Source organism: Zophobas morio, unplaced genomic scaffold (assembly GCF_036711695.1).
Source record: "Zophobas morio isolate AGI-343-1 ecotype UQ-CSIRO unplaced genomic scaffold, CSIRO_AGI_Zmor_V1 ptg000024l, whole genome shotgun sequence".
Classification (NCBI taxonomy): domain Eukaryota; kingdom Metazoa; phylum Arthropoda; class Insecta; order Coleoptera; family Tenebrionidae; genus Zophobas; species Zophobas morio.
In genome coordinates this window covers 1579798-1597021 of record NW_026972129.1, presented here as the reverse complement: position 1 = coordinate 1597021, position 17224 = coordinate 1579798, and the positions used below count along the sequence as shown (strand labels likewise).

The 17224-nt window shown below is 33.7% G+C and overlaps 1 protein-coding gene across 1 annotated transcript in view; it reads left to right on the top strand.

Annotated features, from left to right (window-relative positions):
* The window catches only part of LOC135135279 (GTP-binding protein REM 1), a 245018-nt gene that overhangs the window by 103667 nt on the left and 124127 nt on the right, over window positions 1-17224 (top strand). Inside the window, exon 3 of the mRNA XM_064064306.1 lies at window positions 15325-15407. Within this exon, the coding sequence (XP_063920376.1) occupies window positions 15325-15407 (83 nt within the window). The remainder of the gene's footprint in view (window positions 1-15324; window positions 15408-17224) is intronic.

The following is a 17224-nucleotide window of genomic DNA, read 5'->3' as shown; positions in this document are numbered from 1 at the left end:
GTGGTTACAACCTTACGGATTTGAGTTTATGATAGATCATGTTCTTACGGGGTGGAGATGTTAGAAGAACAACTTAAAAGCACCCAGCAGATATCATAAAAGAACAGATTTATAAATATGTCTAGGGTAAATGCTATGGTAGTGACGAAAGCAAGAGGAATTATGCACTTATTTGTCAATATTCCTATTGTGGCCGTCAAATTAGACTGAATGCTGCCTGGGGCGCGGTCGTGCTGCCACTCATTGAAGTGATTAGGATGGTTGTAATTTTTATTACTCCCCACTGTTTGGACACAGCATATCTCTTATTTAAGTACTAACTGAATGCTATACGCCATTCGGCCCCATTTATGGCATCTATAAGCTGTGGTTAGGGGTTTATTGAGCACTTGAGGCGTTCAGGTTATTGTGACAGCTACTATACCACTGTCAGTATAATCCAATTGAACTGGCGTGGGGACAGTGTAAATTATATTAGAATAAACATATTCGTGAACACGGTGGCGCTATTGGTGTTGTGCAGTCCGTATGGCGGGAGGCTCTTGCTACAGTAGATGCAGACAAATGGCAAAATTTTATTAGACATGGTGAACGGCTGATCAGGGATGATTGGAAGCGTTTAATGGGGTAATGAACCATATGAAGACATACCCCCCAATCATAATTTCTCTCGATTCTGATTCTGATTTATAGGTTGGTTATGGGTTTTTTCTATCTTAATACGTGACGGGGCATCTGTGTTTACATTTTGTTTGCCTTTTATTTTGTATATTCTAGATAGGATTTATTCGGCAAACTTTTGAGCTGACGTCATCAGTTTTTTGTAGAAGATAACCAAATATATTTTGACTAAAAATTTATTATGCTCTTTATAACCTTAAAACATTTGCAAGATTTCAAAACATTCGGTTCTGGAGTTCCTGATTAAATCAATAAAACACATTTACCCATTCATTAATTTTTTTGGGTCACCCTGTATATGCAAATCTAAAAACTATGAATGGAATGATAAATCACAAGAAAAGACTCATCATATTTTGTACATTTTAGATAGGATTTATTTAGCAAAATTTTGTGGTGACGTCATAAATTTTTTAGGGGGGATGAGCAAATACATTTTGATCAAAAACTTACCATGCTTATGATAACTTTAAAACACCTTCAAGATTTCAAAGCATTCGGTTTTGTAGTTCCTGAGTAAATCAATAAATATGAATGGAGTGATAAATTACAAGTACAGACTCATCATATTTTGTACAGTTTAGATAGGATTTATTCGGCAAACTTTCGAGCTGACGTCATCAATTTTTTGGAGGGGATAAGCAAAAATATTTTGACTAAACATTTATTATGCTCTTTACAACCTTAAAGGCACACTAAAGTTAAAAAAATCGATTTTTCGTTTTTAGTCGCAATATGTAGCAGCGTAAATACCGATTCGGCTCCCGCAAGTTGTGTATTATTTTGACGAAGGAGTTCCGAGATACAGCGATTTTAAAATCTTGCGTGACGTCATCTGTTACACACCAGACTAGCTGCTGCGGTCGCATTATACGCGCGCGATACGAACAACCGACATTATTGACAAAGTTCTTAAAATGGAAGGTGTTTGTCCTTACTCATTTGAGCCCCGATATTCCCAAACAAATCTGGAGAAGAAGAATCCGGGAGATATAGACAAATTTAAAGGAAGAACAGGAAATCCGTTGTGGTGCAGTTGCGGTTTTTGTGTCCAAATGCAGACGGATATGGAGAGTATTTGTTGCAACGATTTCGAACAAATTTGCACTGTTATGGGTAGCTGTGATTGCATTACGTTACATTCATCTTTTGAAAAAGTTGTCCTAAATATTGACACTCTCACGGCTGCTCGTTATCATTTGTTATTGCATGCCTCTTCCTACGAGAAAGAAAGACTGAAAGAGACCACAAATAATTTATGGCGACATATTGCTTATAAGCAATTTGTTTATTGGATAAATGGGTGGGTTCCTTTAGGTAAACACAATCGAAAAATCATTCCTTCATGTGTTATCCAAAAAATTAGAGAAGAATACCCGGAAGCTGACAATAATTACACTGGATTTATACCAACGCAAGGAGAAGATGCCAATTATTTTGATTAGACAAAGTGTACTTCTAATTTACGAATAAAATGAACATGTTATACGTGTATTTATCTTTTATTTAAATAATAAATAAGTGACAAAAGTTATAATTTTGGAAAACTAAAAATGTAACTTTAACATGGCGAATTTTGAGAAAAATAAACAATAAACTTTTATAACAATTTTTAGTACTGAATAGTACTATAGTATCATAGATTTTTCTAAACAGGAGTAGAGCCAAATCTTGAGTAATATTGTTGTCGGGTGGTATCTAAAGACGGTTTACTAACTGGTGCAATATTTTCAGGTACCATTCCAGCGTATTCCGCTTGTTGATCAACATCGACAACGTAGTCACCCCTTGCCAAACTGCAGACATTTTTTACGAGATCTTGTCTCCAGTCATAATTTTTTTTCCTGTATATCTTACGATACACCCATTTTCCCGAGATCTTCGAATACTTTTGAGAGTCGCTAACAACGTCTTTCGATACGTTAAAATTATGGTCCAATATTGCTAACATACCTCGCAAAACCATACCATCATAAGAGAAATGACTTCTTTTTGGCAAGTACTTTAATCGCTCATTATGATACGATTCTAAGGCGCCTGTATGGCAATATAAATTTACATGGCGTAAATCACATAGAAACTGCTTATTGTCAACAATAGATTTCAGCATAGTAAAATCGTTGGATTTAGGCGATAGCCATGCTACATCTCTTGCATCTTCTTCGGCTATAGGTTCATGTTGACACGCTGTAAACCTGTTGCCCTCCCACGAATGGATATTACAGATATGGTGTAGAACCGACAAGAATTTTTCTATAAGTAAATCTGGATCACCACCACAAGTTTGTGCTGCCCACCATAGGTGATTGACGATGCTTGACTTCCAAGCGGCCAGAAGAGGAGCCTTCTTTTCTACAGTTTTGATTTTTTTCGCCAAATTCTTTGCCATATGCCATACGTCAAACTGGTGATTGAGTTCCGAATACTTAGTACGTAATAAATGTCGGATGCCTCGATGTCTGTCTGACAAAAATACACTGATTTTTAAATCTTCATGAATTAATTTATGGAGAATTTTGTCACATGCCGCCTTTTCTAAATCGCCTGTAACCATACCTTTTTGAACGACCATAAAGTCTATAACTTTTGTTGTATTCAGGTCCATTATTGAATATGTGGCGTATTTGGCACAAAAACCAGGCGAATCGTATTGCCCATCTCCGCTAATTCTTGTTTCTACATTTTTCTCCGATTTTAGGGAAGCAAATATTGCACTCTTTTGCTCACTGAAAACCTGGCGTATGACAGGTCCTACAAAACGCCGAACTACTGAATAAAATGTTGTAGCACTAACGGTTAATAATCCCATAGGCTTGGCAAACATTGTAAAATTTTCAAAACTCAGACCTGTAGAATAAATGGCAGCGCACAGTTTTATTGTTCCTACAGAAAATTTATTCTCTATAGGCTGAGAGCGCCAGATAAAAATATGTTCAGCTACGCAAACAGTTTTTATGATTACCATTGATCCTCGTTTTGAATGGGTCACTGCACTTACGCGTTTTCCACAAATATGACAAATTTTAAATAATTGTAAAATATTCTGTCCAAAAGTTAAAACTATGCAATCGTTCAAAGAAACAATATTATCATTTGCAGTAACGTCTAGTTCTTTTTTGTCCATATCCAAATCGGTTCCTTCAGAACTTTTTTCATCAATGCTATCCGAACTGTCATCACTATCACTCCATTCAGCTTCATGAAAAGATGCATCAAGATCATTTTTTTGTTTGTTTGTGACATAATTTTTAAATATTTCTAAGCCGATTTCACACTGTATACCAATGTCTACACTACTATTATTATTACTTTCTATATCATTTAGTTCGCTCATTTCAGAGTCTGAAGAACTATACACTTCTTTATATGCAATCTTTCTACACATTGTCTGAGACTGATGTTTACTAGTCCTATTAGTGGTTGAAGTACTTGAAGTGCTTGCTATTTCTTTATTATTTGAACTATACATTTCTTTTAATTCTTTTTTTCGCAAATAATTTGAAACTCTTCGTATTTTAGTGGAAGGTGGAGTAGATTTGCCTGTTAAAAACAATGACGGGACGGCAGTGTTTTTTAATAATGGCAACGTTTTCATGTTCGGCATTAACTTTTTCTTCAAAGAATTTTCGTAATCATCTTCCGTAAAGTGCAAAGAACAAATGCGGGTATACTTATTTGGCAAAAAATTCTGACGTTTAATTTTGACTAACCATGTTTTATAAATTTCGGGATACTTATTTTTATCAGGAAAGGCGTGGAATGAAAAATTCTTGTCTCTTTTTGGATTATTTGAACATCCCACAACACAGCAACAAACCATATTGATGATGAGTCAATGCAACTGCAACACTACATTTACCACATTTTCAACAAAATAATCTTACTTACCATATATAAAATACACAGTATAAGTAAATAAAAGTAAATAAAGTTGTAAATGCAGATACGAATAGGTAATCTTGATTTAATGAATAATTAACCGAGAGAGAACTTGAGATGAATTGTATCGCCGTATTATGCTTCGCGCCGCCCGTGTAACAGATGACGTCACACGTTCAACTAAAGACCGCTGTTTCAGGGAAATAAAACTAAAAATAAGAGCTGCCGTTGCATCCTTCGTATAATAATACGATAACAATACAAAATCTCAAGGTTAAGCAAATAAAAACAAAAACAATTTTAACTTTAGTGTGCCTTTAAAACATCTGCAAGATTTCAAAGCATTCGGTTTTGTAGTTCCTGATTAACTCAATAAAATAAATTCACGCATTTATTAATTTTTTTGAGTCACCCTGTATATGGAAATCGAAAAGATTTGAATGGAATGATAAATGACAAGAAGAGACTCACCATATTTTGTACATTTTAGATAGGATTTATTCGGCAAAATTTTGTGGCGACGTCATAAATTTTTTAGGGGGGATGAGCAAATACATTTTGATCAAAAACTTACCATGCTTATGATAACTTTAAAACACCTTCAAGATTTCACAGCATTCGGTTTTGTAGTTCCTGAGTAAATCAGTAAAATAAATTTACGCATTCATTAATTTTTTTAGTCACCCTGTATATGCAAATCCAAAAAATATGAATGGAGTGATATATCACAAGCACAGACTCGTCATATTTTGTACATTTTACATAGGATTTATTTGGCAAACTTTTGAGCTGACGTCATCAAGTTTTTGGAGGGGATAAGCAAATATTTTTTGACTAAAGATTTATGATGCTCTTTATAGCCTTAAAACATCTGCAACATTTCAAAGCATTCTGGTTAGCAGATTAAAAATTAAATTTCAAAATGTTGTTTTATAATTTTGATTTTTTTTCCAAAAATCTGGACGTTTCGGGTGAAAAGTCAATTCGGAGTTGTAAACTACATGTGTGGGACTATGTTATTTTATACAATTGAAAACCCATTTACTATGTACAATTTTGAAGTGACGTCATCGCATTAGTGGTGGGGATGATTAGACAAATTTTGGTTAGCGTTTTACCATCTACATGATATTCTTAATATAAGTACAAAATTTCACAACAATCGGTCGAGTACTTTCGGAGATTATCTGTCTAATAAAAATCCGGGACGGCAGACGGACAGACGGACAGACGGACGGACAGACGGACGGACAGACGGACGGACAGACGGACAGACAGACGGACAGACAGACGGAAATGGGAGACCTATTTCTTCGTCTTCTAGGGGTCATGAGATATCGAGAAAACGTAAAAGTAGAGAGTCGGCCGACGGACTCGATTACAATACTTCCTTTGCTTACGCTCGGGAAGTAAAGATCTTCTGATATTGTCCCCAGTTCACTTTCTTCGTCTTTACGGTTGCAAAAATACGTCGCACAATTCTCATGGCACTGAAAAACATGGTAGGGTACATTTAATATGTCTTTTCGTAGAGAAAGTGCAGCTTCTACTTTTTGTTTTTCCATTTTGCGATATTTAATTGCCATCTTTATGCCTGTTCGCATCCGCATGATCTTTTTTTCAAGAAGTTTTCTGTCTTTAAGTAGGTAGGCCGTATTTGTCACAAGATTTTTTAGCTTATTAACAAAATTTCTTAGTAAGTGATTCCGGCATTCAATTTTTTCCACACTCAAATCATTGTAAGGCCGAGACTCAACAATTTTTTTGTAAGTACTGCTATCTCCATCCCCGATTAAAATATTATATTTTATGCCGTACATTTCTTCGCTTAATTTAAATCCTTGTAACAAAATCTCAGACTCCATGCTAGTTGAGCTACCATAATGATTTGCTACAAATGTGGTCTTTGATTCTCTCGGAATTTGCTTTCGAACAATAGGAGCAAAATTTGTTCCTTACGTCAATATACAGAACTTTGCCTGTATGCTGTCCAACAATAGCTGCAGCACCAGATAGTGCGCTGTAATTATTTCTATATGACCTTTTGGACCAGCAACCGTCAGCTACAACTGGGACCAAAGGGGTGCCATTATCATCTATGGAACCGATTTGTTGGGCGTACTCCGCTTCCTCTTTCGCAGCTTTTGCTGGAACATCAAGACATGCTAAAAATTCCTCTAGATTATAAAATCCTCCGCCAATGGACATAATGCCATTTACGGCTGCCACATTTAAATCTCCACCTTTCTCGGAGGGCTGATTGCATAAAGAAAATGTATCCAAACACATCTCGCAGCCCTTTTCTGATTTCTTTTACTATTTTTAAATTTCCAAAAGTACAACCAAACCTAGAGCCATGCCTACATATTGTTGTTAAACTTTCGAAGAGATGCTTTAGATTTACAATCCGATTTCCTTCCAATATTTCTGAAATAAAAAAAATCTGCTTTAAAAACGCTGTGATTATAAAGCACTGTTTGGTAATTTTTTTTTTTAATTTTTAACGAAAAAGTTCTATAATTAATTTTTAAAAGAAAGTGTCGATAATTTTATGGTCGATAATTTTATGGATGTCACTAGAACTGAAACTCACCAATACGGATCGGACTAGTATCATTTTGAAAATTAGTAATAACTTCTTCAGAGATATCAACCGATTCTGAACAATTTCCAGTAGTGGAAGGCAAAACATCTGCAGTGGAATCCTGAACAGTTGCAGCAGTCGTTCCAGCCTTATTCTTCTAAAATTAATTAAATTACGTACGCTTTATTACAACACTAAATAATTATAACATTTACCTGAGAATCTCGCCATCTTTGAAGTGCGGTGGCATTTCCTCGATTCCTTTTCGTGGAAGACAATCGTTTTCTGGAAGTGTTGCCTCTTGCCATAATAAAAAGTATTAAATCGTATCCAGGAGACTTAAATATATAAATAAATAAATTAAAAGTGTTCGGAACAAAACAATTAAAAATAATAATTTTCAAATTATACCGCACTGTATAACACAAATTATGCTGTCAAAACAAATTTTTTAAGTGTCTTAATTTCGATAACTTACCTCACTCTAATAAAAAGCAAGTTAGTTGTAGTCTTAAAAAAGACTGTTTTGTTTAAAATCCAACGAAATAAAATATACGAAAAAAAAAAGAACACAAGACAAGACACACAGCACTAGACAAAATTCAACGAGTAAATGGCGTGGTGACATGACCGAACAAACAGTTAAATTTGTACCAGTAATTTGCAAGGATATTATTTATTCTCAGAACACAGAAACTTATTGTGTATTTACCTGCACAGTAATCTCTTCCAATTACAAAAACCCAACTGTCCGGATCCTAGAAGGGATTGCCATAAATGAACCCAGACACAAATGGCGGCTAATTCTGATGGTCTGTTGTAAATCAAAATAAGACGAAGAAATTTCAGGTAGTTAATCGTTACGTCTTAAATACTCAATTATTTATTAAAATTTTAAGTTCCAATTTTCAGCAAACTAATTTTAAACATAGTATCTCCACGACCGTTTTTGCAAATTACTACTTTTCGATTGTTAAAGCCTTAAAGCTAAACCTATGATATTTGGTCTAATTATGGCCTTAATTTCGAAGTGATACCGAACGAAAATTAAAATTTTTCTAAATCCGTTCTGTTGAGAATATTAAGAACATTACATACATATAAAATTTTAGTCAATATTGTTGATGGTTCGCTAGATATTTGTTCGGGTAGATGTATTGAATCTCCCATAAGAAAAATACGGAAGGAATCCTCTTAAGCACCGCAAGAATTTGCGTCGGTTTCGGACCTGCTTCCGGATGCGGAGTTACTATAAATGCATGTTAGCAAAACCTGATGTTGAACTTTCTTCCGTTGCGTCATCCGGGCCCGTTTGCGTATGCGAAATAACTATAAATCCGGCTTTATTAATGAATGTAGAAAATAACAACTAATTCTGAAAATTATCAGCGTTTACATTGACATAGAATTGGCATGTAATCTTGTCCAGAGTTTCTATAAAGAAGCTCAATTCTGTGGACTTGCCATTAAAAATTGGAATCATGTCAGTATGAACTCTTGTGATTTTATTATAAAGAAAACGAAACAGAAAGAAAATTAGGGGTTAATTAAGAATTTCTGGAAAAATTACTTGGGGACTTTTACTATTTGCGGTATATGAGTAAAAGGACTTCTGACACTTACAACAAGGGTGCAATCCTCTTTATGAGTTCTTGTAGATACAGCAAGTATATGGAACCCTTTCGTAGGCAGAAAGGCCGTATTCGCGTACACTTTCTGTACTTCGATATTGTAGTATACTCGTTGAATATCGGGTGAACACTTAAAAGTGAAGTTTTTCACGATTGAAAACTCCCAGTATCCTACCGACTCCGCCAGTTAAAATTTGGGACGTTTGTACTTAAAAAAAAGGTTTATTGAAGCAAAACTCAACACTTTATAATATTTTTACGTCCCGAGCGTAAGCAAAGGAAGTATTGTAATCGAGTTCGTCGGCCGACCCTTTACTTTTGCATTTTCTCGACCTATCATGACCCCTAGAAGACGAAGAAATAGGTTTCCCGTTTGTGTCTGTCTGTCCGTCTGCCCGTCTTTCTGTCCGTCTTTCTGTCCGTCCGTCTCTCTGTTCCTCTGTCTGTCCGTCTGTCTGTCTGTCTGTCTGTCTGTCTGCTGTCCCGTATTTTTATTAGAGAGATAATCTCCGAAAGTACTGGACCGATTGTTGTCAAATTTTGTATTTACATTAGGTATATCATGTAGATAGTAAAACGCTAACCAAAATTTGTGTAATCATCCCCACCACTAATGTGATGACGTCACTTCAAAATTGTACATAGTAAATGGGTTTTAAATTGTATCAAATAACATACTCTTTTACATGTAGTTTATGACTCCGAATTGAGATTTTATCCGAAACGTCCAGATTTTTGGAAAAAAATCAAAATTAGGACACAACATTTTGACATTTAATTTGGAATCTGCAAAACCGAATGCTTTGAAATCTTGCATATGGTTTACAGTTATGATAACCATGATAAGTTTTTATTCAAAATACATTTACTTGTTCCCTCCAAAAAATTGATGACGTCACCTCAAAAGTTTGCAGAATAAATCCTCTCTAAAATATGATGAGTCTGTACTTCTAATTTATCATTCCATTCATATTTTTTGGATTTACGTATACAGGGTGACAAAAAATTTATGAATGCGTACATTTATTTTATTGATTTAATCAGGAACTACAAAACCGAATGCTTCGAAATCTTAGAGATGTTTTAAAGCATGGTAAATTTTTCATCCAAATGTATTTGCTCATCTCCCCTAAATAATTGATAAGGTCAGCCCAAAATTTTGCTGAATTAATCCTATCTAAAATTTACAAAATCTGATGAGTCTGTACGTGTGATTTATCATTCCATTAATATTTTTTGTATTTGCGTATACAGGGTGACTCAAAAAAATTATCATTGTATTTCAGGAGCGAAGGAAGTTCTGTCGAAACAACGTTCGACAAATTTTTATAATTTACTGTACGATATTTCCATTTAATAATAATACTTTATTCCCAACAGGTAATAATACACCCAGTCACAGGGAAAAAAATTAACAATAATTATGAAGTAGTGCAGTAAATACAAAGAAAAAGGAAAAGAGAAAAAAATATATATATGTATAAAATATTAACTCAAATAAAATTTAAAAAAATAAGTCACAAGTGAAAACTTAATCCTAAAACGCAACTTTTAATTAATGGTTCAACTATAATATTATGATCGGAGCAAAAGACAAAATAAATTATTTATTACAGTAGACTTTATAAATGGTTTGAATAACAGTACCTAAACTATCAGCATTTATGTCGCAAAATTTAGATATATGATTAAATAGTTCACACATGAGAATTATAAGTGATCTACGTAACACATTTGTTCTGGTTGCTAATGAGTAAAATGTTAAAAACTGTCGAGAATAAACACGAGGTACAACGAAACGAATTTTATCTAAGAGAATTATACAGTCTATTTTGTTATTGCAAAGAGTAGAGATGTTGAGAAAATCATTACAATTTCTGTAAATGAAACCATACATCCTGTAAGCTTTTGACACTATTTCTGTTATATGATCATTAAACATTAGCCTACTGTCAAAGGTGATTCCAAGGTCTTTATACTTTTCTCCACGATTTAGGGTAACTGCATCGATATTATAATTGAAGATAATAGGTTCCTGTTTTTTAGTATACGAAACTACAAAACATTTCTTTTTATTTAGTGATAAACGATTAGTGTTGCACCACTCGACTATAGTATAGTGAACCAAGACCTATAAGGTTATATGGCCATCATAAAAGTAGTTGACCGCAAATAAATACCCCCTTTGTGTGGTTCGCACTAAGCTTACCGGTTAACTTCGACACAATGGGATGATTTTATGATGGCCATATAACCTTATAACTCTTGGTTCACTATATTAATGTTGGTTTGAAAAATCCTACAATCATCAATAGTGTTAATTTCAAAAAACAATTTCAAGTCATCTGCAATTAACAACTTTTCAGAAGATATATGTTTAACAATGTCGTTAATGAACAATAAGAACAAAAGTGGTCCCAAATTAGATCCCTGAGGAACTCCAGATGTCGGTGAATATATTTCTGAATAGAAGTTACGATATCGTACTGACTGCACTCTACCAATAAGGTACGACTTGAATAGTTTAAGTAATGACTCAGAGAAGCCAAATTGGCGCAGTTTGTCTAGGAGAATAAAGTAATCGATCTGGTCGAATTTAATAATAATAATAATAATAATAATAATATAATTTATTGTCCAACAGAACAAATATTCCACTTACTGGACAATTTCCAATTAAACAAAATAAAAATAAAAGAAAACAAAAATAGTAATATATAGCAAAAAATAAAAATAAAAATCACGTTTAGCATACCACATAAAAAGAAAAATAAAGTAAAGTAAATTACATTCAATAAAGAAACTATCAATTATAGAGATAGTACAATAGAAAAATAAACAAAATATGTATCCCACCATTTACCTTCTAATAGAAAATAAAAAATAAAACAATAGAAAAATTATAGAGCATATCTCACTATCTACATACACACTTGAAATCGACGACGCACATGTGAACGCAACTCCGACAAAGAGCTGCAGTAAATATCCCACGAATCACTAGAACTTTCAACCATATTTAAGTAATGACAAAATAAATATACTGGAGCTCTTCTGCCAATGTTTGTGCGAGGTCTAGGACAATATAGTGTTACAGCGTATCTACAGTTAACTCTCGGTACATGAAAGTTTAACTTTGACAACAGTGAACTACAGTCTATGTGATTATTAAGTAATTTATACAAAAAAGTTAAAACTGCTAATATTCTGCCATTATTGAGTGTATCAAAGTTAAATTTTTGCAGCAACAATGTGTAAGAATATCCTCTCTTTGGCCAGGTTCCAACATCTTTGTAATACAAATGTTTTAAAAATTTCCGTTGCACACTTTCAAGTAATATAATTTGTTTGTTGTAATAAGGGAACCACGCAACGCAGCAATATTGTACGTTAGAACGTACCAATGCAAAGAAAAGAGTAACAAGTGCTTGAATATCACTAAAACTTTTACAGTTTCTCAAAATAAAACCTGACATTTTTATACACTTTGAAACTAAGTATTCTATATGAAAATTAAACGAAAATTGATTGTCAAATAACACTCCTAAATCCTTAACAGTTGAACATCTCGATATCGCATTGCCACTAATTGTATAGTTAAAGATAACAGGTGTTTTGCATAAACTGTACGTAACAATCTTGCATTTGTCAATATTAATTGAAAAGTAATTATCTTTACACCAGTTGAAAAAGTTATTGACATCCTCTTGGAGTAACAAACTGTCAGGAAAACTTACGATTTTGCGAAATATTTTTATGTCATCTGCAAACATGAGAACCTGAGAGTGTTTAAATACAGTTACTACATCATTAACATATAATGAAAATAATAAGGGTCCTAATGTAGATCCTTGTGGAATACCTGACAATGCAATATAGCAATTTGATTTGTAGCCATTATTAAAAACATAATTTTTTCGCGACGATAAATACGAGATAAGGAAATTCAATAATGAGTTACACAAACCAATGTTCGCAAGCTTATTGATTAATGTTTGATGGTCTACCTTATCAAATGCTTTAACGAGATCGGTGTAGATGACGTCAAGTTGACTTTTGTTGTCCAATGTCTCAGCAATATTCTGGGACATGCAAACGAGGTTTGTGCTAGTGGATCTACCAGCAGTGAAGCCATGCTGAACAGGTGATAGTCGACTTTGTATTTGAAAATAAATTTGTTTATAAATTATAAATTCAAGCATCTTTGAAAAATTACACAATAACGATATAGGGCGATAATTACAAACCTTAGCTGACTCTCCACCCTTAAACATTGGTATGATTTTTGCAATTTTCCAAAGGTCTGGCAGGCAACAATTTTTAAGAGACAGATTGAAAATATGTAATAGCGGTTTTATTAAGACACCAGAACAATCTTTTATTAAAAAGCTCGGAATTTGATCTACCCCTGCAACTTTATTGCTTTTCAGTTTTTTGATACTTTCCAGTAGATCTTTTTCCGTTATCTCTTTTGCTAAACATACGTAACTGCAAGCTATTGTATCATTGGGAATGTGTAACGAATGCTGTGAAACATGATTAAATGTACTTTTAAAAAAATTTGAAAAAACATCCACAATTTCTGACGGCTTATCATATAAAACCCCTAAAAACTCTACCTGAGCTGGTACAGATGTATAACCCTTTTTTTCCTTAATGTATGACCAAAAGTATTTAGGATTCTGCTTTAACGAGTTCTGCACAGCCTTAAGATATAATCTAAAATCACGACGAATTATTTGCTTAACAATGCGTCTAATAGTTGAAAATTCCTCATAAACACTCTTATCCCACTTTCGCAATTTATACTTATTGAAAAGTTTTTGTTTTAACTGAATTAAACGTCGCAGTTCTGCAGAATACCAGTTAGGGTACTTGTACTTACTGCACTTAAAAGTCGGTACGTGCTCGTCAAAAATTGCATGTAGTGTTTGATACATAGCGTCACAGGCCTGATTTGTGTCAAGAATATTACATAAAAACGACCAGTCAATACCTAACAAAGCAGTATACAATGATGGATAGTTAGCCCTGTTAAAGTTGTAATTTTTTGTTCTAGAGTAAACTGGAAATTTTTTGTAGGAAACTTGTTTACTATTTAAGTCAATACTTAAACTAGGATGATACTTGTCTTCTTTTGTAAGAGGACATTTATCATGATGTATTTCACAATTCCTAAGGGTGCTAAATACTAAATCTAAATATCGACCATCTACATTACTAATATAATTAAACTGTTTTAAATTCAGAAATGACACCATATTGTGAAGTAGCTGAGCTTTAGAATCTTTTACTCTTGTCGTAAAACTATGCATGTTGAAATCACCAATTAACAAAATATGAGAACTGTTCTGCACAATATTTTCGAATGAATCCGTGAAGAGTTCCAACTCAGCTGCCGTAATATCAGGTGGAAAATAAGCAACAAAAATATTAAGATCTTTAGGTTGAAGAGCAATTCTACAGGCAACTACATCAATTAAAGCTGGTTTATGAAAATTAGATAAATCAAGTTTTGTAACAGCAAATTTGTTTTTAACTCCTATTAGTACTCCCCCTCCCCGTGTGCGGCTTGTAGCTTCAAAATTCCTGTCAGCACGAAACACCATATAGTTGGAAGGAATAAGTTCAGTACTCTTGACGAAAGTATCCAGCCATGTCTCAGAGAAACATACAAGATCGTACTCACTGTCAGTCAAAGATTCATACACTTCATTAACTTTAGATCGAACACCACGTACATTTTGATAATAAATATGCAGATTCTTAGTTCTGTTGGATTTACTTAGTTTAAACTACTTTCTATTACCGACTCAACAATTTGAGGGATGTTATGAATATATTTAATAGTGTACTTATTACCATGTGCATTACGACAACGTAACTCTTCCCGTAGTTCTTGTAAATGTTTCAACTGCCTTGGTGTCTTATCATCCCGCACAATTACTTGCTTGTATTTAGATTTGGATAATGAAGATTTTTTCCTTAGAACAGTACGTGCCATTTCCACAGATTTAAATTTTATTCTGAGTAGACGAGGTCGATTACCAACAGCACGGCCAATCCTAACAACGTTTTCAGGACTCACTACGGCAGCAGGGTCAAGAATTTAAGAATATAAGTCAGAACTAAACTAATTTTATTTACACACGATTATTTATACCTATTCTAAAGGAAATTGTGGTATGTTTATTTATTGGGTGTTTATTAAAACTAATATTCGATTCACCGCAACTCGTTTGTGTGAAGTCGACATCGTCTGAGAATATCTTCAGCAACAAATTGTGGTTGCTATAACTCGCGCTGATTTCACATTTTTTGTAAACTTTGCATCCAAGTGCCTGGTTAAGTGTTGATTATTAGTGTTGCATAAAGATCAATAAATACGAGAATTGTTTGGAAAAAATAATAGGGACAAAGTTATCTTTAGCTTATGTTCATATGTATGTTATGTTGCATAATTTTATATATAATCTACGAAGTTATATTTTTAATTATTTATTTTTATTTTGTTCAAACAAAATTTAACTGTATTTACATTCTTTCCAGACGCATTAGGATTGGAGACAGTTTCGATCATGCTTAATGGAGAAGAATCCGAACTTACTTTTCTGAATTTGTCCAGTGCTAAGGTAAATTTGCGTACTTTAAGATTGTTAAATAGCTTGAAATTTTTGATTTTGGAAACTCACCGGTAACCGACGGTATATGCAAAAATTGATCGAAGGTTATTGCGAAAGAACTTCGCTCCCCCCTGAAGTACAGTACAATAAATTAGGATTTTTCGAAAAATGATACTTTTTTATGATAACCCGTATAAGTTAAAATAGAGATATGTATGTATTGTTAAAATAAAGGTAAAGAAGCGTGCTACGTGTTTATTTCAAGTGAGTTCTTCCATTACAAAATTTTGGCATGACATTAACATTTTTGCAAGAAAGCGTATATCAACTTGGATCGATGCATGGTACAAGAAGACATGGTATGAAATTTGCGCATTTTGTGTGACGTCATGTGGATGTCATGACCGCCAACTTTAAATTCTGGATTGTTACATGTTCATATTTTCACGATCAACGAAAGATACCAAATTTTGAACACATGTTATTAGAATCTGATTCAACTTAGCACCTTCGAAGATAATTGATAAAATTTGATGATTAAAAATTGAACCGAATCTCAACCTTCTTTATGACCTCACAGATCACTGATAAATTGACATTTGACAACTTTAGAAGTTGTCACAAGAGAGTACGGTTTTCAAGGCAATGTGACCTTACGTGGCTGGTGCGCAAAGCAGACGAAAATTCATCCACCGGAGTAGCATACCTTGCCTTCTTTTACCATGGTTAGACGCAGTGTAATATCAATAATAATAGTACTATACTCCCAAAGTTTCGAGAAAATGGAATGAGTCGTTTTTGATTTAATCAATAAAATACTTATAGTCGACTTCCCCTCGTCGAATCGTCACTTGCTATCGAAAAAAGTTCGACTTACAGAAAGTTCGTATTAAAGAAAGTTAAACTGAAAAGAAAACATTAATGTCGTTTATTGTATTTTTACTTCCCGAGCGTAAGCAATGGAAGTATTGTAAAGGAGTCTGTTGGCCGACTCTCTACTTTTACGTTTTCTCGATCTTTCATGACCCCTAGACGTAGAAATAGGTCTCCCATTTCCGTCTGTCTGTCCGTCTGTCCGTCTGTCTGCCGTCACGATTTTTATTAGACAGATAATCTCCGATAGTACTGGACCGATTGTTGTGAAATTTTGTATTTATATTAGGAATGTAATGTAGATGGTAAAACGCTAACCAAAATTTGTCTAATCATCCCCACCACTAATGCGATGACGTGACTTCAAAATTGTACATAGTAAATGGGTTTTAAATTGTATAAAATAACATAGTCCTACACATGTAGTTTACGACTCCGAATTGAGTTTTTACCCAAAACGATTTGGAAAAAAAATCAAAATTATAAAACAACATTTTGCAATTTAATTTTGAATCTGCTAACACGAATGCTCCGAAATGTTGCAGATGTTTTAAGGCTATAAAGAGCATCATAAATCTTTAGTCAAAATATATTTGGCTATCCCCTCAAAAATTTGATGACGTCAGCTCAAAAGTTTGCAATAAATCCGATCTAAAATGTACAAAATATGATGAGTCTATCTGTGATCTATCACTCCGTTGATGTTTTTTGGATTTGCATGTACAGGGTGACTCAAAAAAATTAATGAATGCGTAAATTTATTTTACTGATTTACTCAGGAACTACAAAACCGAATGCTTTGAAATCTTAAAGATGTTTTAAAATTATCATAAGCATGGTAAATTTTTGATTAAAATGTATTTGGTCGTCCCCTCTAAAAAAATTATGGCGTCACCCCAAAATTTTGCTGAATAAATCCTATCTAAAAGGTACAAAATATGGTGAGTCTCTTC